This window comes from Artibeus jamaicensis, unplaced genomic scaffold, assembly GCF_021234435.1.
Source record: "Artibeus jamaicensis isolate MK-2021 breed Jamaican fruit bat unplaced genomic scaffold, CSHL_Jam_final contig_685, whole genome shotgun sequence".
NCBI classification, from domain to species: Eukaryota; Metazoa; Chordata; class Mammalia; order Chiroptera; family Phyllostomidae; genus Artibeus; species Artibeus jamaicensis.
In genome coordinates this window covers 19,059,712-19,085,482 of record NW_026521924.1, presented here as the reverse complement: position 1 = coordinate 19,085,482, position 25,771 = coordinate 19,059,712, and the positions used below count along the sequence as shown (strand labels likewise).

General features: G+C 50.6%; 1 protein-coding gene and 1 long non-coding RNA gene across 7 annotated transcripts in view; one reads left to right on the top strand and one right to left on the bottom strand.

The window, feature by feature from the left end:
• Positions 1–2,275: 2,275 nt before the first annotated feature.
• TGIF2 (TGFB induced factor homeobox 2) lies at positions 2,276–18,927 on the bottom strand. 5 transcript variants are annotated; one of them, XM_037164354.2, is made up of 3 exons: positions 18,866–18,927; positions 14,819–15,044; positions 2,276–4,898 (listed from the first exon to the last, which is right to left on the bottom strand). In XM_037164354.2, the coding sequence occupies exons 2-3, from the start codon at positions 15,008–15,010 to the stop codon at positions 4,371–4,373; spliced, it is 720 nt and encodes a 239-aa protein (XP_037020249.1). In that variant the 5' UTR covers positions 15,011–15,044; positions 18,866–18,927; the 3' UTR covers positions 2,276–4,370. The 5 variants fall into 5 exon arrangements, with proteins under 5 accessions (XP_037020249.1, XP_037020247.1, XP_037020246.1 ...); XM_037164352.2 differs by lacking the exon at positions 18,866–18,927 and adding an exon at positions 18,726–18,804; XM_037164351.2 differs by lacking the exon at positions 18,866–18,927 and adding an exon at positions 18,633–18,787.
• Positions 18,928–19,013: 86 nt separating this feature from the next.
• LOC119063171 (uncharacterized) overlaps positions 19,014–25,771 on the top strand; it is a 41,033-nt gene continuing 34,275 nt past the window's right edge. For both annotated transcript variants that reach the window (XR_008392688.1, XR_008392686.1), the window contains exons 1-2: positions 19,014–19,511; positions 20,272–20,379. This is a non-coding gene — a long non-coding RNA (uncharacterized LOC119063171). The remainder of the gene's footprint in view (positions 19,512–20,271; positions 20,380–25,771) is intronic.

Genomic DNA, 25,771 nt, shown 5'->3' with positions numbered 1-25,771 from the left:
TTGACCTTAAGGCCACCACAGACCCCCGGGGGGCCACGGGGAAGTCAGATGGTTTGGGCAGACTACTTCGTGGTACCCTCTTCTTCTCACTCCCTTTGAAAGATGAGGTGCTGTCTTCCCAACCCAGCAGTTTTCTGGGGATCAATCAGTGCCCTGGTTCTAAGTGACTGGGTCTCCTGTGGCATCAGTGAACAGTGCGACTGCCTGGACACTCTGCAGGGGAGGTCTGGGGATTTGCATCTGTGTCTCTCCTGATGATATTGATGCATATCAAGGCAGAAGTCCTTTGGGGTAACGAGTGCCAGTTCTGCCGCTTAAAACCTGTGTGCTACACAGCAAGTTATTTTTAGCTCGTGTTTTCTGTCGGCCCTGTGCTGAGAGGCCAGATGATAATACAGAACAGTGAAATGGATTGCCCTATTTCATCCTCTTAGGACCTGAATATTCCCATTTTGTCAAAGAAGACACTGAAGTTTGGGGTGGTAAACTCACTTGCCTGTGGTCACAACTAATGAAGTGACAGAGCCGTAATTTGAATCCAGGCTTAAGTCATAGGGAAGTGCTTAGAACCCAGACACACTGCACAGTGATGACGATTTACACACACACACACACACACACACACAGGTCCTGATCTTCTTCTCTGTAGCTCCCGTGGTGGCTAACGTGGTGAGGTTACAGCCACACCAGTAGACCTGGGCCCTGTCTCCTGGCAGCTTTCACATGATCAGCTTCCAAACTGGAGTGCACTTTTTAAACCCAGATTCCTGGTTCCCACCCTAGAGATTCCTATTCATGGGGCTGAGATGGGGAATAGTTTACCAGTGAAGTCCGTGGAGAAATTACCTCTTTCAAAAACAGTAAAAGGAAGAGGACTTTCTTGACCATCAATCTAAAGGAACCCCCCACCCCACATCCTCCATAACTACCTCGCCCCCTTTTTTCCCCACTATCGAACACAGGGTGTGTGTTTACACTGATGCTCAAGGGCTGGAAGCATCATTCCAGCTTCTTTAGGGCATAAAGAGGAGGTCTGGTAACAGAGCCAACCCAGCCGCAGGCACTCAAGACCAGGGAGCAGAAAGGCATTTAAAAGCTGTCTCTTCATGAGACTGTTAACAGGAAAGGTAGGTGTTCTTAGGTAACGCCCCTACCTTCATTGGAGGGACCTTAGCCACATGCTCCCTGCCAGCTTGCGTGATCCAAGTGCTTGCCTGCCCAGAGCTCATCAGTTTGAAGCCCCACAGAAGACTCTCTTGGTTTCAGTTCTCTGAAATGAACTTGTAAGAAGCCATCCCTCCTGAGGCAGTCAAACCAGTCAATTCACTTCCCCTTTTATGGGAATAGTTTCCTAGATGTAAAGAGTATTAAACTTACTTTGAAGAGCCCTTCCTATTGTGCCAAGCCCCAAGGCCAAGTGTCCAGTTCTGACAGGGAAGGGGGAAGACCAGGACGCTGGATAAATGAAAGGCTGAGTTGGGGCTCGTTAGGCTGGAGAAAGTGGGCAGGGAAACTGTCTTCAAATCCCTAAAGGAGCATGACCTGTGGGAGACCTGGCAGCCTTATTTGGTTCTGTGGAACAAGGTTCTAGTGCTTAGCCCAAACCATGTTAGATAGCCAGATGCCAGCAGGTTGGGAACTGCCTACCACTAGTTCAAGTTAAGGTCTGGGTAGACCTCAGGGTAACCTCCAAACAAGACAGGCCTGAATTCGTATCCTAACTCCACTTAGAATCAGGCAAATAACCCTCAGTTTACCTACGAGGGAATCTCACTCTTGTGTGTACAGAGAGAGAATGAATACAGCAGACCCAGGCACACAGCAAGACTGTTTGGGCCGCAATTACAATGTATAGCTATTGTTATGACAAATGCAACCCACAGCTAACTTAAAAAGGGGAATTTACTAGCTTACGTAATTGGGAAGTCCAGAAGTGGCACTGATTTCAGATATGACTAGAGCACTCATCTCTGCCTTTGCGCTGGCTTCAGACTTGCAGCCATGTTCTTTCCTCACCTGGGGGGGGGGGGGCGTTGCTAGCTCCCAGAGTCCCCATACCACTCAGCAACCCCAGGGCTTATGCCCCCCTGCACACTGATGAACAGGACATGTAACAGGGCTGAGGACCAGGAAACAAGGGTGCAGCACGGACTCCCACGGGTGGCTACTGGAGGGACGGTGGAAGAGGTAACACGGGTAAGAATGCAGCAAGTGCCCCATCTCCAGGCTGGGCCCAGGGTCACAGTGGATTGATGTTTGATTGGAAAACAAAAAATAAAACAAAACCCAAAACAACTTTATTTGACAAAAGACACAAACAAAACTTATTTACAGTAGTTTTCTGCTCAAATTACTCAATGGGATAACTGTGCTAAATCTCCCCCCAGTTTACCTCACAACCAAACCAGGCAGAGGCTGACCAGCCCCAGCCTCCCTATCTTGCACATGGGGGGGGGGGGGGGGAGGGACCCAACCAGAATCCAGCAGCATGGCTCCCACACCCCCAGCACCTCCACTACTCAGTGCACTGTGGGAAGAGTCCCATCCCAGCCCGACACACTTCCAGAGTTTCCTGCTACAAGCATCTTGCAACAGTCACACCGGCCCTGGGCTCACAGACATTGGTAAGGTGGAAAGGCTGGGCAAACAGCAGCACTGACTAATCTCGAAGCTGCCGTGTTCATCCTTCCCCAGCTGGGCCCCAGGAGGGTGAAGATCCCTGATCCCCTTCCCACCCACCCAGGGCATGCAAGGAGAGGGCACAGGAGGAGGAAGGCAGCAAAAAGGAGCCTAGGAAACTTGCCCACTCAGAAGTGAGGGTGCTTCCCTGGCGATTGAACACCTGCTTCTGCCTTTTCTCCTGGCCAGGCCTTCCCAAGGCAGCCAACAATCCAGCCACTCTTCCCCCTTGTGCCTGGACTTGGCAACGTAAGGAAACCACAGGCTGGGGCTTCTGACCTGTCTTTTGGCCCAGAAACAATGTCAATCAGAACAAAAATATTTTGGCTAATAATAACCTAGGATTAGTGTTTCTTAGGATATATAAAGATGGGGTATATTGCTGTTGAACGCAGCTGGCAATGAAACAAAAAAGTGGGAGGGAGGAGATAAGACCAACTGTGATCTGTTCCACTGTGAAGTTCAGGGCCGGGGCCTCTGCAACTTCAGTGTGAAGAAAGGTGCAACACAGAGACACTCTTGGGGGCAGGCCTCCCGCTCTCCAGCCCCAGCTGCCTCTGAAGGCAGTTCTGTTCCGCTGGCAGCTGGGGCCGCTCTTCCTGCTTCCTCCAGGAATGCTTTCCTGCCACCATTGTGAGAAAACCTGCCAGTAGATGGAGCTTTTGACATTCCGGCCTCACTAATCCAAGTTCCTAAAGGAATCCAAAAACTCGGGGCTGTAGGGCAAAGCTTTCAAGAATAAAGGGGAAAACATTAAAGAGGAAAAAAAAAACCCACAAGAAAACAAACCCTACTGCCTCAGTCTAGCTTCTCCCACCCCCCAAAAGTACAGTAAAAACAAAAATAGAAAAAAACACCTCTCCGGTTTTTATCATCATTCTCTGCTCTATGCCTAGAAGGTTTGGTCGGATTCTCTGTTGGCCACTTTCTCTGGCTTTGGGTTTATTCCCCTTTCTGCCTGATGCAGAAAAGCCAAAGCCTATATACATTTTCCTCTCCTTTCCTGGTAAACCAAACCAACAATAAAACAACCATTTGGAATTTTGCAGAGATGTAGCTGGTCCCCAAAATAAAAATACTCCTTCCTTGTAAAACAATCACCTGTTGCAACGGTGGACCACTCCCAGTTCATCAGACTCCATCACACAACGCAAACTTCCCCATGAATGCAAACCACGGCAAAAAGGGGAAAATGAACACAAAGTTGAGCAAAAACCTAAACATTCAACTGGAGTCGGTTCTGTGCCATCTACTGGGTTGCTCTTTCCTTTTGTTCACACTTATGAACTTGGAATGTCCACACTTGCCTTAACAGAGAGGCCGGCTCAGGAGCAACTTGGACCCAGCACAGGTCTGAACGTGGCAGGTTTTCCATGCCCAGCCCAGGAAAGCAGGCTGGGACAAAGGTGTCCTGCGGATTCTCTGGAGAAGTAGCAGCAGCACCATGCCTGTCTCCACTCTCTTAGTCTCCTCACTGGGGGAGGCCTGCAGAAACGGCAGAGTCGGAAGAGGAGAGGTCCCCATCACAGAGCAGCAACACCGCCTGGTGTCTTCCTGCTGAAGACCTCGGGACAGAGGAGATGATCCTGATGTTTGGCAGTGATCCAAAGAAAACCCTCTGTATGAAAGGGAACCAAAACATAAACCCAGAACAGCTGGCTTGAGCCTTGCACACCCCTGTTGGCAGACGCCTACTTGGGGTTTTCAGAGACTAAGGGGATGGGAGTGTGCAGTAATGAGGGCGACGAGTCCTGCTGCTTCTGAAGCTCCATCTCAGCAGCCCGCTGTAGCGCCACCTCCACGAGCAGCTGGAAGCTGCTGAAGTCCTCCTTGTCCTGCTCTGGGGGTGTGGGCGGTGGTGTATTGAAGAGTCCACCTGTGGGGCTTCCAGCTTCGGCCCTGGTCAGCAGGGTGAGGGTGTTACCAGGGGTCACCAGGGATTTGGTGGTGGTGGGCTCCAGCTCCCCTTGTGGGAAGGGGGCTGCTGGCTTTTCCCCCTGGCCCGAGTGGAGTGGCACGGAGCACACAGACAAGGAGAGCACATTGGTGGGGGCCGGTACAGACACAGCCAGCACCGAGGGGCTGCCACCGCGGGGGAGGGCCACATCTGAGGCCTTGCCCCCGCGGCGGGAAATGGTGTACTGGTTGGGGTCTTGGCCGTCCTTCCGAAGCATGTCTGGGAGAAGCCGCCGCCGAGCGTTGATGAACCAGTTACAGATCTGGAATGAGTGGTAAGAATCTGTGATCAGTTCACTTGATCAAAACCAGCTCTGAAGCACCTACGTCAAGCCCCAGAATGCAGTAGCAAACACACACAGACACACACACACACAACCTCAGTCCTCAGAAGGGTTGATGTTGGGAAGAGAGAGTTAAGGAAGAAATCGTACAAATACAGGACATTCAAGTAGGGAAAATGAACTTCTAAAAAGACTCTGTAGTAGGTGGAAGCAGAGTGTGTATGAGGAACTCAGAGAAGGCAGGCCTGTATGGCTGGAGCTCAAGAGTGGTAACTAGAGGTCACCTCTGTGGTGGGGATTTGGTTGTTTATTCTAAGGGCAATGGGGAGGGCAGGAGGGCGTTAAACCAAGGAGCAACCTCCTGTGTGGAGAACAGAGTGGAGGCAGAGAAAAAGCAGTTCAAGTTGTATTAAGGAAGAGGCCAAAATGACGAATGTTTCATCTACTTGGGAAACTGGAAAGGAGAGGATCTGGTGCCCGGTGGATATGGGGCATGAAAGGGAAGAGAGGGGGCAGTGCCGAGGGCGATTCACTCCTAAATTTCTGGAGCAGAGTCCTGATACAGGCCACAAAATCACCACAGGACTGTTGGGTAGAAGAAAATTACTGTTTCCAAGCAAAACCAGGATCACTGGCTCCAGCGGAATGTGCATTCAAGTAGCATCCTAAGTTTATTTTCCTACATGCTGCTCAGAAAGCTACCATTTAACCTTGACCCCATTCCCATTTAATTCACTGTTTAGATCAACCTTTTTGAACTCTGCATGGGGCACGAAATTCCTCACGGTTAAGTGTTTGTTATTCCGCAAAACCCAAACACCTAGCACCCTGACTCACATCTGTCTGGATTTTTAGAGAGAGGGGAAGGGAGAAAGAGGGGAAGAGAAACATCAGTGTGCGAGAGATACATTGGTGGCCTCTCACATGCCCTCAACTGGGGACCTGGCCCACAACCCAGGCATGTGCCCTGACTGGGAATCGAACCAGCCACCCTTTGCAGGCTGGCACTCAGTTCACTGAGCCACACCAACCAGGGCTGTCTGGATTCTTTTTAACAGCTTTATGGCTCTCCAACCCAGCCCCTTCACTGGTTGTCACTTCTTCTAAAATGCAAAGCCTGTTATTCCTGTTCTAAAAAACTGCCCTGCCTCCTGCTGCCTACGAAATCAAATCTAAGATGCCCGAGCCTGGGTGTTAACCCCTCCCCCGTCAGTATTTCCAGCCCTTCCATTCTTCGGCATGTGAAACTGCTCACCAGCCCTTCATCAGGCCCTGTGCTTTTCTTCTTTCTAGTAGCTCCTGGCCTTTTGCACATCACAGTTGTTCTTTCTCAAATGCCCTTCTCCCCCTCAGAATGGCTACTCCTCTAAGTCTGGGTTGATCTAAGGTATTGGCCCTAAGGCCTGAGCAGAGGAAACAGATTCAAAACTCCTCTCTCTTCACCCAGGGCTGGTGCAGGACCTGGCAGTTTCTTTTCATACACGAAAGAATGACACCCTGAGGGCAGAGTGTGACTAGTTTCTGCAGCAGGCCCTCATCCTGCATCCTTCTCTACCTCCTATAAAACCAACCACTCAAACCCTCTTTTCTCATTTACTCCTAAAGGCCTGGAGGTGTGGCAAGACCGATCCTGCAATAGCTCACCTGAGCATCGTATTAAAAGTTATGTATCAGACCTGGAAACTTTCTTAGCCGCACAGCTGGTATAAGGTCATAAACACAAACCTGTTAGAAAACATTAACCCTTTCCATAAATAGGCAAATACAACCCCCACCACCACCATTTTCTACAAGTTCTTCTCCCTCTTGCCCACCACTGGAGGGGCCATCGAAGGGAAAAACCTGCTTAATAATTTTCTTGCCATCTCAGAAGTAGCAGGAGGGAAGAAACATTGGTTAGACACTGTGGGTATTGGAGGTGGGGCACGATGGGTGTGGCCTGGTAGGTGTGTCCACCCACCTGAGCATCTTATCTTTCTGGGAGCTTTTGCTGAGGTTACCAAACTGCCATTTATCGAGCCCTGCACAGCTAGCTACACAATCTTCTCACAGTTACATCGGCTCTGAGTTGGGTCAATTCCCAGTTTACCGAAGAACACACGTCCAGCTCAGCCTGGAGAAGTCAGCCAGGACTTGACCTCCAGTCAGGGATCCCCGAGCCTGGGCTTTTGGGTCTGGGGGAGCGGGAGCCCCTCCTCCCTGGATCTCCCTCAGGCTGTCATGGGGCCTCACAGCCCAGCTTACTCTGTTCTTCAAAACAGGTTAGGACTCCTCGCTTTCCAACTGCTCTCCCTCTCAGGGCTGTGTGCTCACTCAAATACTTACTGAGCGCTTACTATGTGCCAGGCTCCGTTCTTGGTGCTGGCGAGCCCTTTGTGAATTAAACAGACGTGCACTCTATACCCTGTGGTGCTTACAGTCCACCTAGCTGTGGAGACTGACAATGAACAAACATGGTGAACAGCCACCAGTAAGTGCCAGGAAGGAAACAGACAGGAATAGAAGGGTAGCATAGAAAGATAAGAGCGACTTCTCCAGACAAGGGTCTGGGAAGGCTAAGACCTAAAGCAGGGGTGTCTGGTGTCGCACTCATTTTCACCAGGGACCACATCAGCCTCGCAGTTGCCTTCAGAGGGCTGAATGAAATTTGAACTCCTTAACTGTGAAGAGGTAGTTGCAGTTACACAGTCCTAAAATTATTTGGCCCTTTGAAGGCAACTGCAAGGTTGACGTGGCCCCCAGTGAAAATGAGTTTGATACCCCCTATTCTTTAGATCCTAAAAAATAAAACCAGCCATATAGAAAGCTGAAGGAAGAACATTTTAGAGGGAAAAGCAAATGCCAAGGTCCTGTCCTGAGGCAGGAAAGGGTCTGGTTTAAGGAACCGATGGAAGCAGACAGGGCTGTGCCCACTGGGCTGCAACACTGCCGTCTAAGTCCAAAGGGCCTGCCTGACCAGGGGCATCCAACCGGCAGCCCGCATACCGCACGCAGCCCAGGGGTGGCTATGAATGTGGTCCAACACAAAACTGTAAATTTACTTACAATGTGCTGAGCGTTCTTTTTTGTGATTACATATCACAATGTATTTAACGTGTGGCCTAAGACAACTATTATTTTTCTTTCAAAAGGTGGGACACCACTGGAAACAGGGTCCTGACCTGAATTCCACTCCAGGTCCTGCTCCTGGTCCCATCTCTCCTTCCCTCTCAACAGACAGCTGTTCTCTCAATAGATACTTGCAGAGCATGCAGCAACCACTACAGGAGGAAGAAAAGACAGGAGCCCCCTGCCCCTCACTTCCTGTGTGCTAGGATGCTGGGAACTGTGGGCTGCAGCAACACACCATGTTTCTTAAAACATTCCTCTAATATTTGCTCAATGATCAAAACCCCATCACTCCTCAGGGCTCCTGCATCAATTCTGCACCTGCCTGTCACCTTTCTTAGCTCATACCCAGGCAAGCCCTTGGGTACCATCTTCCTATGTCTGCCTCTATACCCAGCTGAATGGCTGGCCACCTATGAAAGGCACTGGTACCCAGAGTTGGCATGGGTCCTTGCCCAGCAGGCTACAGCTGCGTCCATTCCACAGGTGAGCCAAGGATAGCACTAGGCCCCTGGCCCTGCCAGGACGGGAAAGCTCCTGGGCAGGCAGAGCCTTCTTGTGGCCTTTCTCTTCCTTCTCTGGTCTGCCTGGAAAGGTCCTGCCCCTGGGGTTCTCCCTTATGGCTTTTCACCTCTATGGTCCAAGTACTTCCGAGCACACACAACCGCAGGCATCAGCAGACACTGGGGGAGCTGAATCCTGGCGAGGGCTGCAAGGGCTCTCCAAGGACAAGGCTGAGCAGCTGGGCTCCATGAAGGAAGGGAACTAGCAGTCTGGATACTCGGTTAGCACATCAAGCTGTCTCTCCTGCACTATGTTTAATCCGCACACAAGTCTGGAAGGCCGGTGAGCAGTGTCCCCAAAGTACCAAAAGGGGGACCAGAACTCAGATGAAAGAACTTGCCAAAGTCACACAGCCTGAGCACGAACCTGGGATGCAAACCCAGGGGCCCCTGGTATTCTTTTTCTTTTTTTAAGGTTTTATTTATTTCTGTAGACAGGATGGAGGTGGGGAGGGAAGGAAAGGGAAAGAAACAGGAATATAAAAGAGAACCATGGACTGCCTGCCTCTTGTACACACCCTGCCCCAGGACTGAACTCGCAACCCAAGCATGCCCAGACCAGGAACCACCCAGGACCTTTCGATTGTGGGATGACACCCAACCAACGGGGCCACCCTGGTCAGGGCCCCCGAGGCTATTCTTACTCTGCTTTGCTGTCTTACCAGGCAGAGAAATAATCATTATCATAATCCTAAAAGTAAACACTTGTTGAAACAAAACATATCAGGTGCTGTTCTGAACACTTCCCATTTAATTACTCATTTAATCTTCAACAGCTAATGAGACCGGTTCTGTGATGATCTCCATTTTATTTGGACTGTTGGAAAAACAGAGGCCCAGATCAAAGAGGTTCAGTAACTTGCTCAAGGTCACAAGTGCAAATGGATCTGGTCCAAACAGCCTGCTTCCAGGCAGGTGTAAAGGACTGAAGAGTCAGCCTAAAGCCCTTTCTCCTTGTTCAGTTGCTTCCAGCCCTCAGCTGCCTGCTCAGTTACCGGTGCCACAGGAGAGCACTGCCCCTCTGCCACCTCACCCCTGGATGCAGGGGAAACAGGGCACCGTGACCTGGGTCAAGCAAAGTAGGGTTGGGTGTTTCCGCTGAGAAGGCAGTGCTGGGGAGGGGAGCCCAGGCGTGTTCCAGCAGCTGTGCGGGCCCATCTAGCCCCCTAACTACACCTCCCATTTTGGCTTATATTCCTGAGAACAGAACCCCCCCCCCTTACATTTTCTCCCACACACTCACCCTGGTCTGCAGAAAATTTGGCAGACTACGGTCTGTTTTGTCTTCTCATCCGACAGAAATGCACAGCTGAGGGGGGCTGGGAAAGGCCAGGAGGCCTGAGCACGCCCCCTGGGCCAGCTGTGATAACAGGCTACCGGGATTTTCTGTAGCCCCTTCCAGCAGCCCGACCTACGCCTGAGTCAGGAAGAGGGCGTGTGGCTCGCCCCCACTCCAGGTCCTGGGGCAGGTGGTGGGAGAATGCCAAGGTGAACTGTGATTAATACGGCCAAACAGACTGGGAGCCTGCCCAAAAGCCTGTCTCTGGCATAAAGGAAGGCTCTGTCTGAGAGGCTGTGCCCGGACAGTGTTTTACTCCTTTTTATCAGAGGCTGAGATGAAGGCCACGGGAGGAACCGCTGTGGCAAATGGGAGTGGGAGGGACGCCAGGAAGCTGTGAAGGCCACAAGGATCAGAGCAGAGCACCTGACACAAGTGCTTTCAGTTCAACATCTTTTCAGCTGTGAAAGGCAGGCCCCAAAGAGCAGATGGGATTGAAGGCATGGAGACCCCTCCCAAACTTCACATACTTCCATGTATTGCAACCACCTGCATCCGAGCAGGCTTGTGGTATTACAGTCACCTGGAGGGAGACTTTAAGAAATGGTTATTTTTCCTTTGTTTAATGTATCTAGTGGGAGTGAGTCAGGAATGTGTCTTTTTAAGTTCCCCAGGGTTCTGCCACCCAGGCTGAGGTTAGCATGGTTTAACCCACCAGTTTAACTTGTCCTTGTGGGCAAACCCCTTTATTCACAAAGAGGCTAAAAAATATACATACAGATGAAAATGTGGGGACACAGACCTGATTGGTGTCACTCAGTGGACCAAGTGTTGGCCTGTGAACCCCAAGGTTACTGGTTGGATTCCAGCCACACCACATGCCTAGGTTGCAGGCCAGGGCCGCAGTTGGGGATGTGAGAGGCAACCAATTGATGTTTCTCTCTCCCTCCTGTTCTCCCTCCCTCCCTTTCTCCCTCCCTCTGAAAATAAATAGTTTTTTAAAAAGAAAGAAAAGAAAACGTGGAGAGACAGAGATCGCCAGCAGGAAGAATAGGGAGGCAGCCAGCTTTGGTGCCAGAGGAAGATCAGGCTGACGGACCGGTGAGGGGTGCCACTGAGCAGGCCACCGGAGCCTCTACAGCAGGCTCCTTTCTTGCCCAGTCCCCCAAACTGGAGGGACCGCAGCCCCTACCTCCCAATTCCTTTAAGTCTCTACTCAAATGCTGCTCCCCTGAGAGACACCTTTCCTACAGACACCGAACTGGTCTTTTAAATGACATCTCCCCTCCTCTCCGTGCTGGCCAGAGGGCAGGGAGAGTTCCTGTTCTACTGCTGTTTCCAGCACACGGCACTGGGCCGGCACAGAGCACAGCCCTAGTCAGTATTAGTGTTGAAATAGGGCCCAAACCTCCCTGCCACGCTTCCCTCCCCAACAAACAGCCCCGAGACCAGACAGAAACCACAGCAATAAAGTGGGTGCGGCGGGGGGGGGGGTCACAGGGACCTGTGAAAATCCTTCACAAATGACTTTTTCTGTAGTTGGTCTCACCCTCCCAACTGCCTAGCCCTAGGCAAGTACCAGCAAACCAGTTAGTTAAATGACTCATTGACTTGCTAATGAACCGCTCCCGGGCAGTTAAAAGACAATCAAAAGATATGCCCCCAGGGAGAAAGGAGAACAGGCCCTGGCAAAATACTGCTGCGCATTTAAACCAGGTGTTTGGTACCAGGCGTGCGTTAGATTAGAATATTCTCTTTTGTCAATAATCTGCAAATGTTTTCTTAAATGTTTTTATTTTTAGAGAGAGGGGAAGGGAAGGAGAAAGAGTGGGAGAGAAACGTCAATGTGTGGTTGCCTCTCATGTGTCCCCTATTGGGGACCCGGCCTGCAACCCAGGCATGTGCCCTGACTGGGAATTGAACTGGCGACCCTTTGCTGCACCGGTCCGTGCTCAGTCCACTGAGCTACACCAACCAGAACTGCAAATGCTTTTAATAAACAATGAAGTTTCAAAAAGTTAAGTACAGGAGAAAGAGATGCCTCCAGGGTCTTACGCCCACCTTTCCAACTGATCAGCCATATTTCCTTACTCCGTGGTCCTGCCTGTTGCCATCTCCAACACTTGAACTTCACTTTCTGTCACTTCAATCATTACTTATGGGGTACCTCCCAGATACAAGGCACTGAGCTAAACACTCAGTGATAAATGAGACCAGTTCAGGGTCCAAATGCTGACCCAGTCCCAGGGCTGTGGGAAGGCACAGCTCCTTCAAGGGTAGGAAGTCTCTGGTTGGATGGGGGCAAAGTGGTCTGGGGTACTGAGCAGTGGGGCCAGAGTGGGGAGGGGAGGTGCCAGGGATGAAGCCTGCTGTGCAGATGGGGACAGGTGACACTGCCATGAAGTTGGCAGGACCACTGAAGGGTTGGACCATGTCCTGGTCCATATTCCAAAAATATTTATGGGGTATGTATAGGAATTGGTGACATCACAGGAGCCTGAGAAAGAGCCATCCAGGATAACCCTTAGAAAGGGAAGAAGCCAGCATGGAGATGTTATCAGTCACCAACCAAGAAACCTGAGGTGCTTGGAGGGGAGACCTCCCAGCAGAGGCACCTGTATGCTGGGGACTCATAACAGTTTCCACCCAAGACTGCCAGGCGGTCCCCATGGCTTTTTAACTCTCAGCATGACTCTAGGGCAGGGTGGCCACGGAACCCCTCTGGCCTGGCCTGAAGTCTCCAGCTAACTAACCCCTACCCCAGACACACGGTCCTCTAAGTGGGACCTAGGGATATGCTGTTCTAGGGAGCCACCAGTTCTCCACAAGAACACTTTGGAGAAACACAGTGGCTTTGTACTTCTTCTCCGATTCTGACAGGTGCACCATGGCCCCTGGCAGCCCGGACGGGCTCAGCTCCACAGCCAGCGCCTCCGTCCCCCCATGGCACGGCCCTGCCAGCCACACGCCATCCCCTTGCCAGTAACACGGCTGGATGGAGTCTTGTTGGTTTGACACTAATGTACTTTGGAAAACTGTTTATTTTATAGTTGTGTATAAGAGCAAAAGCAAGACATTTTTACGCAGTTTTCAGTTTGTGCATGCTTAAGTATTGCGGTAATAAAAATGTTTTCCTTTAAAAAAAGGTGGTACATTGCTCAGATTTGAGAAACAGTGTCCCTGACAAAAATCAATTTCAATAGAGTAACAAGTGATTTGAGAACCAGTGGGCATACACAGCAGTGGCCTCCAGGATTTCTAAGGAAAATGCTTAACAAAAGGAGTGATTGGGATTCAGGAAGGATAGAAAAGAACTCAAAGGAGATGGCCTGCAGGCCCAGATGGCTCAAGGGCCCAGGGGCAGAAGAACAGAAAGATGGGGCTGCTAAGCACCTTGGAGTTTAGACTGTCTCCTGCGGTCAACAGGGTCTCCGGAGTGTGCCGCAACCAGATTTGCACTTCTGTGTTCAAGGGACTGGACTGAAGGAGCAAAGCTGGAGGCAGGAAGACCAGCAAAGAGGCTGCCTGGGTAATACTGGCTCTCAGGGTCCAGACTTTGGCCCGTGAGTTCAAGTCTACCCCTTCTGGGAGGCCTTTTGAGGCTCCACGGTGGCTCCCTGCTGCCTTCAAAGAGCAGTGATCACCCCTGGCGCACATCAGTGGCCAACCCTCTCTTGCTATCCCATCCCAGACTGCATATTGAGCTGGGCAGAGTGGGATGCTTAGGAGGACACTGTAAGATGGTAAACTCCTGGGGTCAGTCCAAGACCTATGACCTAGGACAGAGGAGAATGGAAAGGAGAGCAGAAGCACCCACTCTGAGCCACGCAGCTCACAGGGAGCCCTGGACTCGGTCCCCCCTCCTGAGGCACCACGCGAGTGCTGCACCACCGCCCTTTTTCAGTAGAGGAAACCCGAGGCCCAGTGAGGCAGAGACATGGCCAAGGTCCAGGCTTCCTCTTGCCGAGAAGATGGGCTCCGAGTCAGGGTCTGTAATGCTGGAGCCTTTCTTGTAGACGGACCCCAGTTAGCCACTGCCTGGAGAGTGTAAGTCAGGTGACAGGAGTCCTGAGGACTGACACTCACCGTGAGACTTCACGGAAGAAGAGGAGGGACAGGAGCTGGGAAGACCAGGGGGTTCAGAGTGGGGTAAGAGAAGGAGGGAGAACCCATTCCACAGATTGGAGTAATGGGCTGGGGAAGGACAAAGGGCGGCAGGGGCAGGGCCTTTGCTGGGCTGAGGCCCTGCTGTCTCCCAGCAGGTGACAGACAAACCTGAGGCAGTCCTGCCTCAGCACTGTGAAAGCAGAAGAAAAGGCCAGCATGTCGGCAACTGAGGCAATTCCAAGGAGATAAAATCTTGCACTTTGACAAAAAGTAGATAACAGTCTTTTGAACGTGCTCAAAGCCCTTTCACATCCAGTTCTGAATCTGTCCCTTAGAACAGCTCAGTCAGGCAGAAGAGGACTGTCACCCCCACTTTACAGATGAGGAAATTGAGATGTGATCCACAGCTTTGATGTGGTGGAAACGGGTTTGGACTCGGAATCTCTCTGCACTTCCCTTGACCAGGATTCCAACTCAATCTTAACCACACTGCAGACCATCAGCTTCTCCACAGCCAAGTCGCAGTCCAAGCCCCACCCAGGGGCTGGGGACTGAATCCCAGACCTCAATGCATTCTTACTTCTCACAGCCTCCAGTGTTCATGACCACACCTAGGCATTAACACTGATCCTTGATTCTTTAAAACTCTCAGAAATCTGAAATCTAGCTGCAAGGACCTCTTGTCAATGCCCTCCCTTGAGGCAGGGGGAGTGGGTGTTCTTATCTGACCAAAAAGAAACCAAGGCCCAGAGAGGGAGGCGACCAGCCTTAGGCCACACAATGAGTCAGTGACGGGGCTGAGATAGGACCAGAACCCAGGTCTCCTACTGCCCCCTCCTTACCTGCAACACAGATAGGTTGGTTTGTCCAGACAGGCTCAGCTTCTCCTGCTCGGAGGGGTAGGCATTGTACCGGTGCAAGTACAGCCAGTCCCGGAGGATCTTCACCGACTCCTTGGGCAGGTTCCCTCTGCGCTTCCTCTTGCCTGCCAGGGAGAGGAGGCCTTCGTCCTCACCCAGGTCACTGTCTGACATGGTGTCGGGGGGCTAAGCTGGACCTCAGGAAAGCCTGAACAAGGGACAAAGATGATGGGGACATCATTACCATGCACTGCCAGGACCTGGGACACCTGAACTATGGGGAAACCGCAGTCCAAAGTGTCAGACCCGGCCAAGCCTATAGAGATGAGTGCGAAAGGCCTCCACTTCAATAGGTGCCTGCTTAACAAAATGGCAGCTTTTTAAAAATTAGTTTACATGCAACATTATTTTGTATTAGTTTCAGGTGTACAGCATAGTGGTGAGACAAACATACACGTCACAAAGAGTTCCCTGGAAATGGCAGCTCACTAATAAGCAGTACCAGTTACCACTGAGGTCTGTTTTCCATGCTTGGTACTGAGCACTTTCCATTTATTATCTCATTCAATCCTCATAAAGCCCTTGTAAGGGAGACACTACTATTGTCACCATTTTATAGATGAGCAAAGCAAGGCCCAAAGAGATTAAGAAGGCCATTCATGATACTATGGCAATTAAAGTTATCATGTGACCCAGTAATTTCACTCCTAGGCATCTAACCAAGAGAAATGAAAACCTACGTCCACACAAAAGCTTGTACACGAGTATTTATAACATTATTCATAATAGCAAAAAGTGTCTATCAACAGATGAATAAAAGTGGCCTATCCACACAGTGGAATATTACTTTGCCATTAAAAAGATTGAAGTCCTGATCCATGCTACAGTGTGGATGAACCTGGAAAATATTATGCTAAGTGAAAGACACACATCACACAGAACACACATCATGTAGTTCCGTTTTAATGAAATGCCCAGAATGGGCCAGAAGGGGATAGAAGGGTGATAGTAGAGGGTATGGAGGGGTTTTTTAGGTGATGAAGATGTTGACCATTGACTGTGGTGATAGCTGCAGAGTTGTGAATGTACAGTTCATCCTTGAACAATGTGGGGCAGCCCCACACAGTTGAAAACTGCAAATAATTTTTGACACCCCCCCAAAATTTGTCTCTCTGCATTTATGGGGGATTGGTTCCAGGAACCCCTGAAGGATACCAAAACCAGCGAATGCTCAAGTCCCCTACATAAAATAACAATCAGTGCATCCATGAACTTCAAAGTACAAATGGAGACAGTCCAGGTATTTATTGAAAAAAATATCCATGCATAAGTGGACCTGCAAAGTCTAAACTTGTGTTGTTTAAATTTCAACTGTACTAAAAACCATGGACAACGCTTAAGCTGCTATGGGAAAAAAACCTCCCACACAGGATGCAGCACATGTACTACAGTGGGTTGGGAGCATGGCAGTTAGCGCCACACCCTTACTCCATACCAACTTGCCTCCCAGGTCTCTCAAGACACACTGAGGGTCAGGAAACTATCCATCACCATGGTCTTACAGCAATCCATGTAACATTTACTGTGCACCCACTGTGTAGGTGCAGACTCTCGGCACAGAGAGTGCGGAGAGTCATCCCTACTACTTGTCTCTCAGACGTTCCTTTGTCATCTAGCTCCTAGCCTGGTCCCTTCAACCTGGCTGTGTGACTTTGGGCAAATGTCCCTGCCTCTTCTAGACTTGGGCTCCCTCTTCAAATGAAATGTTTCCCTAGACAACCCAGCTCAGTTGCTCAGCCCCTGACAAACTTCTTGTTTACACACGCAAAAGAGATTTACATTTTAAAATCAAAAGTTCCAGGCCAAGCAGATGCTAGAATCTCAAGACTCCTCCCTCTGCAGCCTTTAATAGCTCCCCAGCTGGCTGGGCCAACAGACTGGCATTTCCCAGGTTTTGTTTCCTAGACTTGGGCCAGAGCCCAGATAACTGGGCTGGCTAGGCCAGGCTTTCGAGGGAAGGGTCTACCCTCCCAGCCAGGCCACCTGGAGGTGAGACAGGCATTGATTAGAGGTGCCACTACTCAGAGAGCACCAACAGGCTGACTGTTTTCTGAGGTCAGGTGTCTGAAGTTTAGCTGGCCAGGGCAGTTGGGATCTGGGCTCAGGGACGCATCCCTGGCAGGCTGTGTGAGTTTACTAAAGGTTGTACGTACAAATTCCAACCTGGCTGTCCGCCAAGTTCCAGTCTGCAGGATTCCAAAGTGTCCTGCACCTCCGCCCGCCTACAATCCGGTGAGCTATCTCACAAATACACCCCACACTCACACCAGGCAACTAACATCACTCATAACTGGCACCAACTCGTAGCTCGGCCCCTGGAACGCCCATGAATTTCACCGACAAATACAGCACACACGCAGTTTACAAACAGATCTCACTTCCTGCACGGTCAACTGGTACCCACAACTAGCCCAACTCCTGGATATAAGCCCACCCACGAACTCTAAACCGCCCCGCCCCGCCCACCCACGATCTCTCAGACTAGGAAAACTCCAGACGTCATCACACCAGCCATCAGTTCTTACCCTAACTGGCCTGAGGCAGCAAACTCTCGACACAACACCCGCTGCACCGAACTACACACTCCACGACGCCGACCTGCAGCCACTCCCGCACGAACTTTCTGACAACTCTCCAGCCTGGCCGGACACTCCCCCGCGCCGCACACTCGCGCTGCATTCCCAGCAGTTCACACAAAGCGCGCAGCCTCCCCCGCGGCCCAGATCGAGTCAGAGCACATGGCTCTCGGGGCGGCAGGGAATCAGCCTGCACTGGGGCGCCTGCACCCCCTCACCCCCTAACCCCGCGTCAGACTCGGCGCTCCAGCTCACCCGCGGGCCAGCAATCCAGTGGGGCGGGGGCTCTGGAAGAAAGAAAACTCACGTGTCCGTCCCGGGGTAGGAAAAAGTTTGGTTCCCACCCCCTTCCCCTGCAGCTTCGCGCAGGCTGACTCTCCGGGGCTCGAGGCCGGCCGAGCCTGCGCGCTCCGCTTTGTGCTCCGAATTCGGCCCGGAGGGGGAGGGGAGAGGAGGGGGCTGGGCTCCCACCTCCGCACCGCCCCCCCCAGCCCTGCGCCCAGACTCCATGTTGGCCGCCCCCTGCCCCGGAGGCTGAGAGCTTCCCCCGCAGAAGGCTCGGCTCACGCTCCGCGTGCCCGAGGGTCCCCGCGCGCACAAACTTTCTTCAGGTCGCTGGACCCCCGAGCCCCACTTCCTTGGCCCGCCTCGGAGTGACAGATGCCTCAGAGACAGACTTTCCTTTGTTTCAAAGGAAAGGGGAACTCGCGCGGACTCCCGGGCCCTTCCAACTCCAGGCCCTTCCCGTTGCCCCCACCCGCAGCTGTCACTCTCAGTGGCCCCCACCCCCGCTCCGCCAGAGCGCCGCGGGGGGGGGGGCGGCCGGCGGTTAGCAACGTGCACTTTTGAAACCAAACAAACCAGCCCCGCGCGCTCACCCCGGCTGGGGCAGGGGCGGCCCGTCTGCCTTGGTGGGGTCCCAAAAAGCTAGGTTCCCCCCAAAATATCCTCGAGAGAGCTTTTCCCCGGGGGTGGGTTCCTCCTCCACCGGGCCCCAGCCCGCACACTGCGGTCGGGACTCACGAACACCAGAGTTCACACACCCACAATCGCACGCGCCAGGACGACGCCCCCTCCCCCGCCCGGCCCAGAAAAAAACTTTCCAAGTTGTCCGCGCGCCCCCCACCCCCATCTGTTCAGCTTCTATGCCCCGCACTGACTTTCCCGAGAGGCTTTTCCGTCCACGCGGCCTTGAGCTCGGTCTGGGGCGTCCTGGCAGGGGGCAGGGGGTGCTGGGGAAGCGCGCCGCGTACCTGCCGGGCCTGACACTCGGCCTGACAGCTCGCGGCTGGAAAGCACCTCGCGGCCTGACGTCAGATCCCCTCTCCTTCCCCCCACCACCTCCCCGTCCGCTCCTCGCCCTCCCCCACCCACCCAGAGGGAGAAAACAAACTTTGTGCGGAGCGCGTCGAGCTACGCCCACCCACTGCAGGGCGTGCCGGCGGCGGAGATGGGCTTCGCCCCGCCCACCGCGCCCGGAGGGGGCGGGGTCGGGAGGGCACCTTCTTCCTGCGCCCACCCCCACCCTCAGGAATGCCACATGGCCTCCATGGAGGAGTGGTGGGAACCCTGACTAGGAATTGAGCGCTTGGGGGCAGGAAGGGGCCCGTACCACTTTTCGGAGAGCATTTCCGGAGCGCCTACTGTGTGCTTCACGCTGGGGGAGGGGGCCTCTGCTTGGAGGAGAAAATGCAAATTCCGACGTTTGTAAGTTTGTGCCCTCCACCAGGTTCTTCCACAGGCGGTGTGATTGTTACTAAGGCTCCGAGAGGAAACTGAGGCCCACGTAGCCTCATGGATGGATTTACCTCCAGCTGGTTAGGACAGGCTCTGAATGCGACGCCTGTTCTGCCCACAAGGGCCTGTAGAGTCGGGTGGAAGGCTCCCTCTGACACCACCGTACAGCCTGTAGCCCCAAGGTCTGGTGCACGGGTGGCGGCCTGAGGTAATATAACAGCCAACTCTGCAGGAGTATATGTAACACAAGAAGCTGAGGGAGGCACCTCAGGGGTATCTTCTCATCTAATCCGGTTTATGGGGTAGGTGCTGTTTATATATCAGTCCATCGTTTGTTCTTGAGCCTCAGAGAGGCTCTTGCTTTTTGTCGTAGTCAGCCGCTGTCATTCTGGCCAGGTAGCTAGACAGCGGAGCCTAAGCCATGGCCTGGACCACATTGAGACAAGCCCTTGAGTGAGGCAGACCACCTGTCTAGGAGCTCCCAGCACTTTTGGCTTTTCCCTCTGCCCACAAGACCCAACTCCAGGACATTACCATTGGTCTTCCCCAAGCTTTCCTGCCAACACTCTCCTCCCTTTTATATGTGGTCTGCACCGTTTACTGTGAAATACCTGTTAACCAACCCTCCTAGGACCTTGGGGTGGGGGGGGGCGGGGGGAAGATCTTCAGTGCTACCAACTCAGCCCTTGCCCCCCAACCAGCCCTCGGCCCCGCCCAGCACAGTCAGCCTGAATAAAACTGGGCAAGGCTTTCTCTGGGCCCCTGGTTCCTCATCCGGACCCAGACGCCTGAGACCCTTGAGCTTGGAAATCAGAAGCCTTGAAATGACTTTTGGTCTTAATAGCACTTGAGCAATGGAGAACTCTGAGAACAAAAATCGAATTTTCTCCAAATGGGCCCTAAGCCAAACCAAAATGCTGATTAAATTACTGTTAAGATGCACCTGTACTCCACCGAAGCCAGACTTCCCTACAAACGCTTCAAACCTATCTGGCCATCCTACTCTCCTCACAGCAGCACACGAAGTGTCAATGCCACTACCCAGTGCTCTCCATTTTGCAGATGAGGACACCAAGGCCCAGTGTGGAGGCCCCAAACAATTTCTTGGGAAAGTTGGTGCTTGGTCCACAGCCTTCTTAGAAAAAAAGAGCGAGGCTTGGAGAGTCTCAGGTAAGAAGAATAAAGACCACTGGGTAGTGACCACTAGGATCACAGAGCATGTGTGGGGCAGGGACCTTCAGAAGGGGCCTTGGAAGGGAAAATGGGTGCAGCCAGGTGACCCTGCAGATGTGACTCTGTCCCCAGCACTTAGTGCCAGGTATGCCTGACAGCCAGACTCTGTCCATGTTGGGGGAGCCACTGGGGACATGGGCTTGAACCCAAAGACTTTCTCTGCAAATCTGGCTACCAACAGTGGTCCCCTAGGCCAGTGCTCCCCCAGTCCGGTGCTAGGTGAGGTCCACGGGGGCAAATGGAAGGGAGCAGTTCCTTTACTGTCTTAGCCTGAAGTGGAGTCGCCTAGGAGCTGATAACCTAGGAGCAGCTTCAGGAGTTCCAGACTTCCAGAAGGGGAAGGAGGAAGGTTAGGAGGTAGAACTAGGCTGATAGTGTGTCAGGATTTAGCATTTCTTCTTTTTTTAACATTGGCTGGGTAGCTCAGTTGGCTAGAGCATATTCCTGATACGCTGAGGTTGCAGGCTTGATCCTTGGTCAGGAAGCCAGCAGGAATCAAGCAATGAGTGCATCAGTAAGTGCAACAAACTGATGTGCATCTCCCTCTCTCAAAATCATTAAATATATTTTGAAATATATTTTATTGATTAGGCTATTACAGTCGCCCCATTCCCCTCCACCCTTTATTCCCCTCTACCGTGCATTCCGCCCGCCCTTAGTTCACGTCCATGGGTTGTACATATAAGTTCTTTGGCTTCTCTGTTTCCTATATTATTCTTAACCTTCCCCTGTCTATTTTGTTCCTACCATTTATGCTTCCTATTCCCTGTACCTTTTACCCCATTCTCCCTCCTCCCCCTCCCTGCTGATAACCCTCCATGTGATCTCCATTTCTGTGATTCTGTTCCTGTTTTAGTTGTTTGAATAGCTAGTTTTTGGTTTTTTAGTTTCAGTTGTTGATACTTAGGAGTTTGTTGTCAATATAAATACATTTTTTAAAAATAGGGTTTTTTAGTAGCCCTGGCTGGTGTAATTCAGTGGAATGAGCACCGGCCTGCAGACCAAAAGGTTACCGGTTCGATTCCTCCTCAGGGTACATGGCTAGATTGTAGGCTGATCCCCAGTTGGGGATGTGGGAGAAGCAACCATTCGATGTTTTTCTCACACATCGGCATTTTTTTCTCCCTCTTTTTCCTCTTTGATCCTCTCTCTAAAAACAAATAAAGAAAATCATTTAAAAAAATTTTGCCCTGGCTGGTGTAGCTCAGTGGATTGAGCGCGGAAGTGGATTGCCTGTGAAGCAAGGGATCGTGGTTCGATTCCCAGTCAGGGCACATGTCTGGGTTGCAGGCCAGGTCCCCAGTGGGGGACACATGAGAGGCAACCACACATTGATATTTCTCTCCCACTCTTTCTCCTTCCTGTCCCCTCTCTCTAAAAATAAATAAACTTAAAAAAATTTTTTTAAATAGCACTGGCTGGTGTGGCTGAGTGGGTTGAACGCCAGCCTACAAACCAAAGGGTTGCCAGTTTGATTCCAAGTCAAGGCACATGCCTGAGTTTTGAACCAGGTCCCCAGTTTGGGGGTGTGTGAGAAGCAACCACACATTGATGTTTCTCTTCCTCTCTTTCTCTAAAAAGAAATACATAAAATGTTTTTAAAAACGTAAAAATAGATTTTTAAAAAGATTTTATTTATTTATCTTTAGAGGGGAAGGGAAGGAGAGGAGAGAAATATCAATGTGTGGTTGCCTCTCGTGAGTCCCCTGCTGGGAACTGGCCTGCAACCCAGGCATGTGCCCTGACTGGGAATCGAAAAAATAGATTTTTTTACAGAACAGACTGACAACTGTCTGAGGGCAGGGGGCTATTTGTGGCTGGGTGAAAAAGGTGAAGGGATTAAGAAAAAAAAAAAAACAACCCTCATAGACACGGACAACAGTGTGGTGATTACCAGAGGGGAAGGAGTCGGAGTAGGGTAGGTAGAAGGTCTGGGGAAGATAAATGGTGGAAGAAGGAAACAAGGGTTTTTTTATTCAATTACAGTTGGCATTCAATATTATGTGAGTTTCAGGTGTACCACATAGTGGGTAGACATTTATGTAACTTACGAGGTGATTTTATTAAGTTCAGTACCCACCTGGCACTATACATAATTATTACAATATCATTGCCTGTGTTCCGTATGCTGTACTTTACATCCCTGTGACTGTTTTGTAACTACCAATTTATACTTCTTTTTTTTTTAAATATTTTATTTATTTATCTTTAGAGGGGAAGGGAAGGAGAGAGGGAGAGACACATAAATGTATGGTTGCCTTTCGTGCGTCCCCTGCTGGGAACTGGCCTGCAGGGAACTGGTCTGCAACCCAGGCATGTGCCCTGACTGGGAATCGAACCTCGATTGTCTGGTTCGCAGGGAACCGCGCTCAATCCACTGAGCTACACCAGCCAGGGCTCAATTTATACTTCTTAATCCCTTCACCTTTTCACCCAGCTCCCCAGCCCCCTTCCATCTGGCAACTGTTAGTTTATTCTATCTATGAGTCTGTTTCTATTTTGCTTATTTTGTTTTTTTAGGTTCCACATATAAGTGAAATGATAAGATTTCATTTTGGGGGGCCAAGTAATATTCCAATTATCTATTCATGGGCACTTAGGTTGCTTCTGTAGCTTGGCGATTGTAAATAATGCTTCACTGAATGTGTGGATGTAATATTTTTTTGAATTAGTGTTTTGGATTTTTCTTAGTTAAATGCCCAGAAGAGGTATGGCTGGGTTCTAAGGTAGTTCTATTTTTATTTTGTTTCATTTCTTAAAGTGGTTCTATTTTTAATTTTTTGAGGAACCTCCATGCTGTTTCCCATGTTGGCTGCACCAAGTTGCATCCCCACCAAGCAGTACAGGAATGTCCCCTCTCCTCTGTCTTCACCAGCACTTGTTGTTTGTTAGGGTTGCAGGAAGTTAAAAACACTTCTCAGGTAAGGCCTAAATACAGAGAGTTCGCGAATTACCATGTAAAGGTTCTCAACTAGAACATATCAGAATTCAAAATGTGTGCATCCTCCGTGAATGGGTGGGACAGCAAGATGATGTTTGTTTCTCTTTCTCTTTCTAAAATCAATACCTTAAAAAATAAATAAACAGCCCTGGCTGGTGTAGCTCAGTAGATTGAGCTCGGGTCTGCGAACCAAAGGATCACGGTTGGATTCCCAGTCAGGGCACATGCCTAGGTTGCGGGCCAGGTCCCATCAGTGGACGCATGAGAGGCAACCATACATTGATATTTCTCTCCCTCTCTCCTTCCCTTCCCCTCTAAAGATAAATAAATAAAATATTTTAAATAAATAAACAAAATGTGTGTATCCTCTAGGCCAGTAAATCTACTTTTAGGAATCAAGAAACAAAATCTCAGACCAAAGATAAATGCTTATGCAAGACTGATCTTTGCAGTGCCCTTCATTCCGGTGGAAGATGGCAAACAAGTGCATGCCTCTCCCTGGGAGGGGGGGGTGACTGCTCACAGCACCCGGGGTTCTCGGTACTGCAGGAGGTTGCAGTGGGGCGAGTCTGCGCACTAACGTGGCAGGCGATCAAAGTATACTTGTTAGGACAGTGGCCTGCAGAGACCTCTGGGGGTGTCCTGAGGTGGTGGTGCCTAAGGAAAGGTGGGAAGAGAGTAGAGGTAAGATGATCAGCTGAAGCAGCTCTGGGTAACTGAGGCCAAACAGATGGCAACTCTCCCTGATGTCTAGATCTGTGGCTTTCAGTTTGACAGCATCTTAAAAGCCTGTAGTATATCTTGCTGTTCAACCACAGTTTGCTTGGCTTGCTCCTAGTTGTTAGGTATCCACGCATTCAGCTAGTTTTTGACGCCTGTGCGTGTCAGGCTGTGTGTTTGGAGGTAGAGCGCTCCTTGTCTAGACCGTCACAAAGGGTTTAGGCAAGGTGACAGGATTAAGAAGTATAAACTGGCCTTTACAAAACAGTCACGGATGTGACGTTCAGCTGAGAAAGGAGACAGGGTTGGGCATGAGAGTCCTAAAGGCCATTTCTTTGACATTCTACCAGCTAAATCTTACATATTTTTTAAAATTTATCTTTAGAGAGGAAGGGAAGGAGAGAAGGAGAGAAACATCAATGTGTGGTTGCCTCTCGTGAGTCCCCTGCCGGGAACTGGCCTGCAGCCCAGGCATGTGCCCTGACTGGGAACAGAACTGTGATTGTGTGGTTCGAAGGCCTGCGCTCAATCCACTGAGCTATGCCAGCCAGGTAAATCTTACATATTTTGAAAGCAATATATATATGTAAACGTAAATGCCTGTCTGCCCACAGCTTAGGCAGCACCAGGATTTACCTTTATTTTATTTTTGCTGGTTTCAATGGTAAGGAATATTACCTAAAAGTTATATATGTCTACATGGCTTTCTTACACACCAGGCTAAGCTGTGTTCTAGTTGTGCTTAACTGTCTGACTTTCTTCCTGAGCAAACAGTTTGCATGAAAAGGACATTTCACATTGGCCTGAGTTATAGCAAACGGACTCAGGGGTGTGGGTGTGGTGGGGACGGGCAGGTGACCTGCAGATAGAGGTGCCACAGTCTCTTTCCTTGATGCCCTCTGGCTTCTAGGCACAGATTAATAGAGAGTATTGTGCTTTAAAGTTGAGGATCTAAAAAAAATCTCTTTTGCATTTTTGCTCATCTGCTCTCTACCTGTAAGCTTCTAGATACTGGCACTCTTTGCCACACCTATAGAAATCAGCCGGTTAGCCCTGGCTGGTGTGGCTCAGTGGATTGAGTGTGGGCCTCTGAATCAAAGGGTTGTCAATTCGATTCCTGGTGGGGGCACATACCTGGGTTGCAGGCCGGGTTCCCGGTGGGGGGGCATGTGAGGGGCAATCACACATTGATGCTTCTCTCCCTCTCTTTCTCCCTCCCTTCCCCTTCTCTAAAAAATAATGAAATATTAAAATCTCAAAAAAAAAAAAGAAAAATCAGCCAGTTAGAGTTGGCTATTGTGGGTTCAGAGTTGACTATTTGGGGCTGGGGAGACTTAATGCCTTAATTTTAAGTCATTTTATTAGGGTCCAGGTGATAGGATCAGGGGGGACCAAATTCTGTTTGGCATGATTTTGTCTTTTTTCTATGCGGAAACTTTCTTAGCCTCTTGGAGTATTTTTTGGAGTATTTTTTTTAATTACAAAAGCAAATACACCGTGTTAATGATGGCAGGTGACATAATGCAGAAATGTATAAAGGAAAAGTAACGCCTCACTCATTTTCACCTTCCAGCATTAGCAGTGAGAACAGGCATACTCTTCCTCACCTTCCTCCGTGTTCGTGTAAACACGTGCAAATACACACGCAGCCTGAGAGGCGTTTCCTCT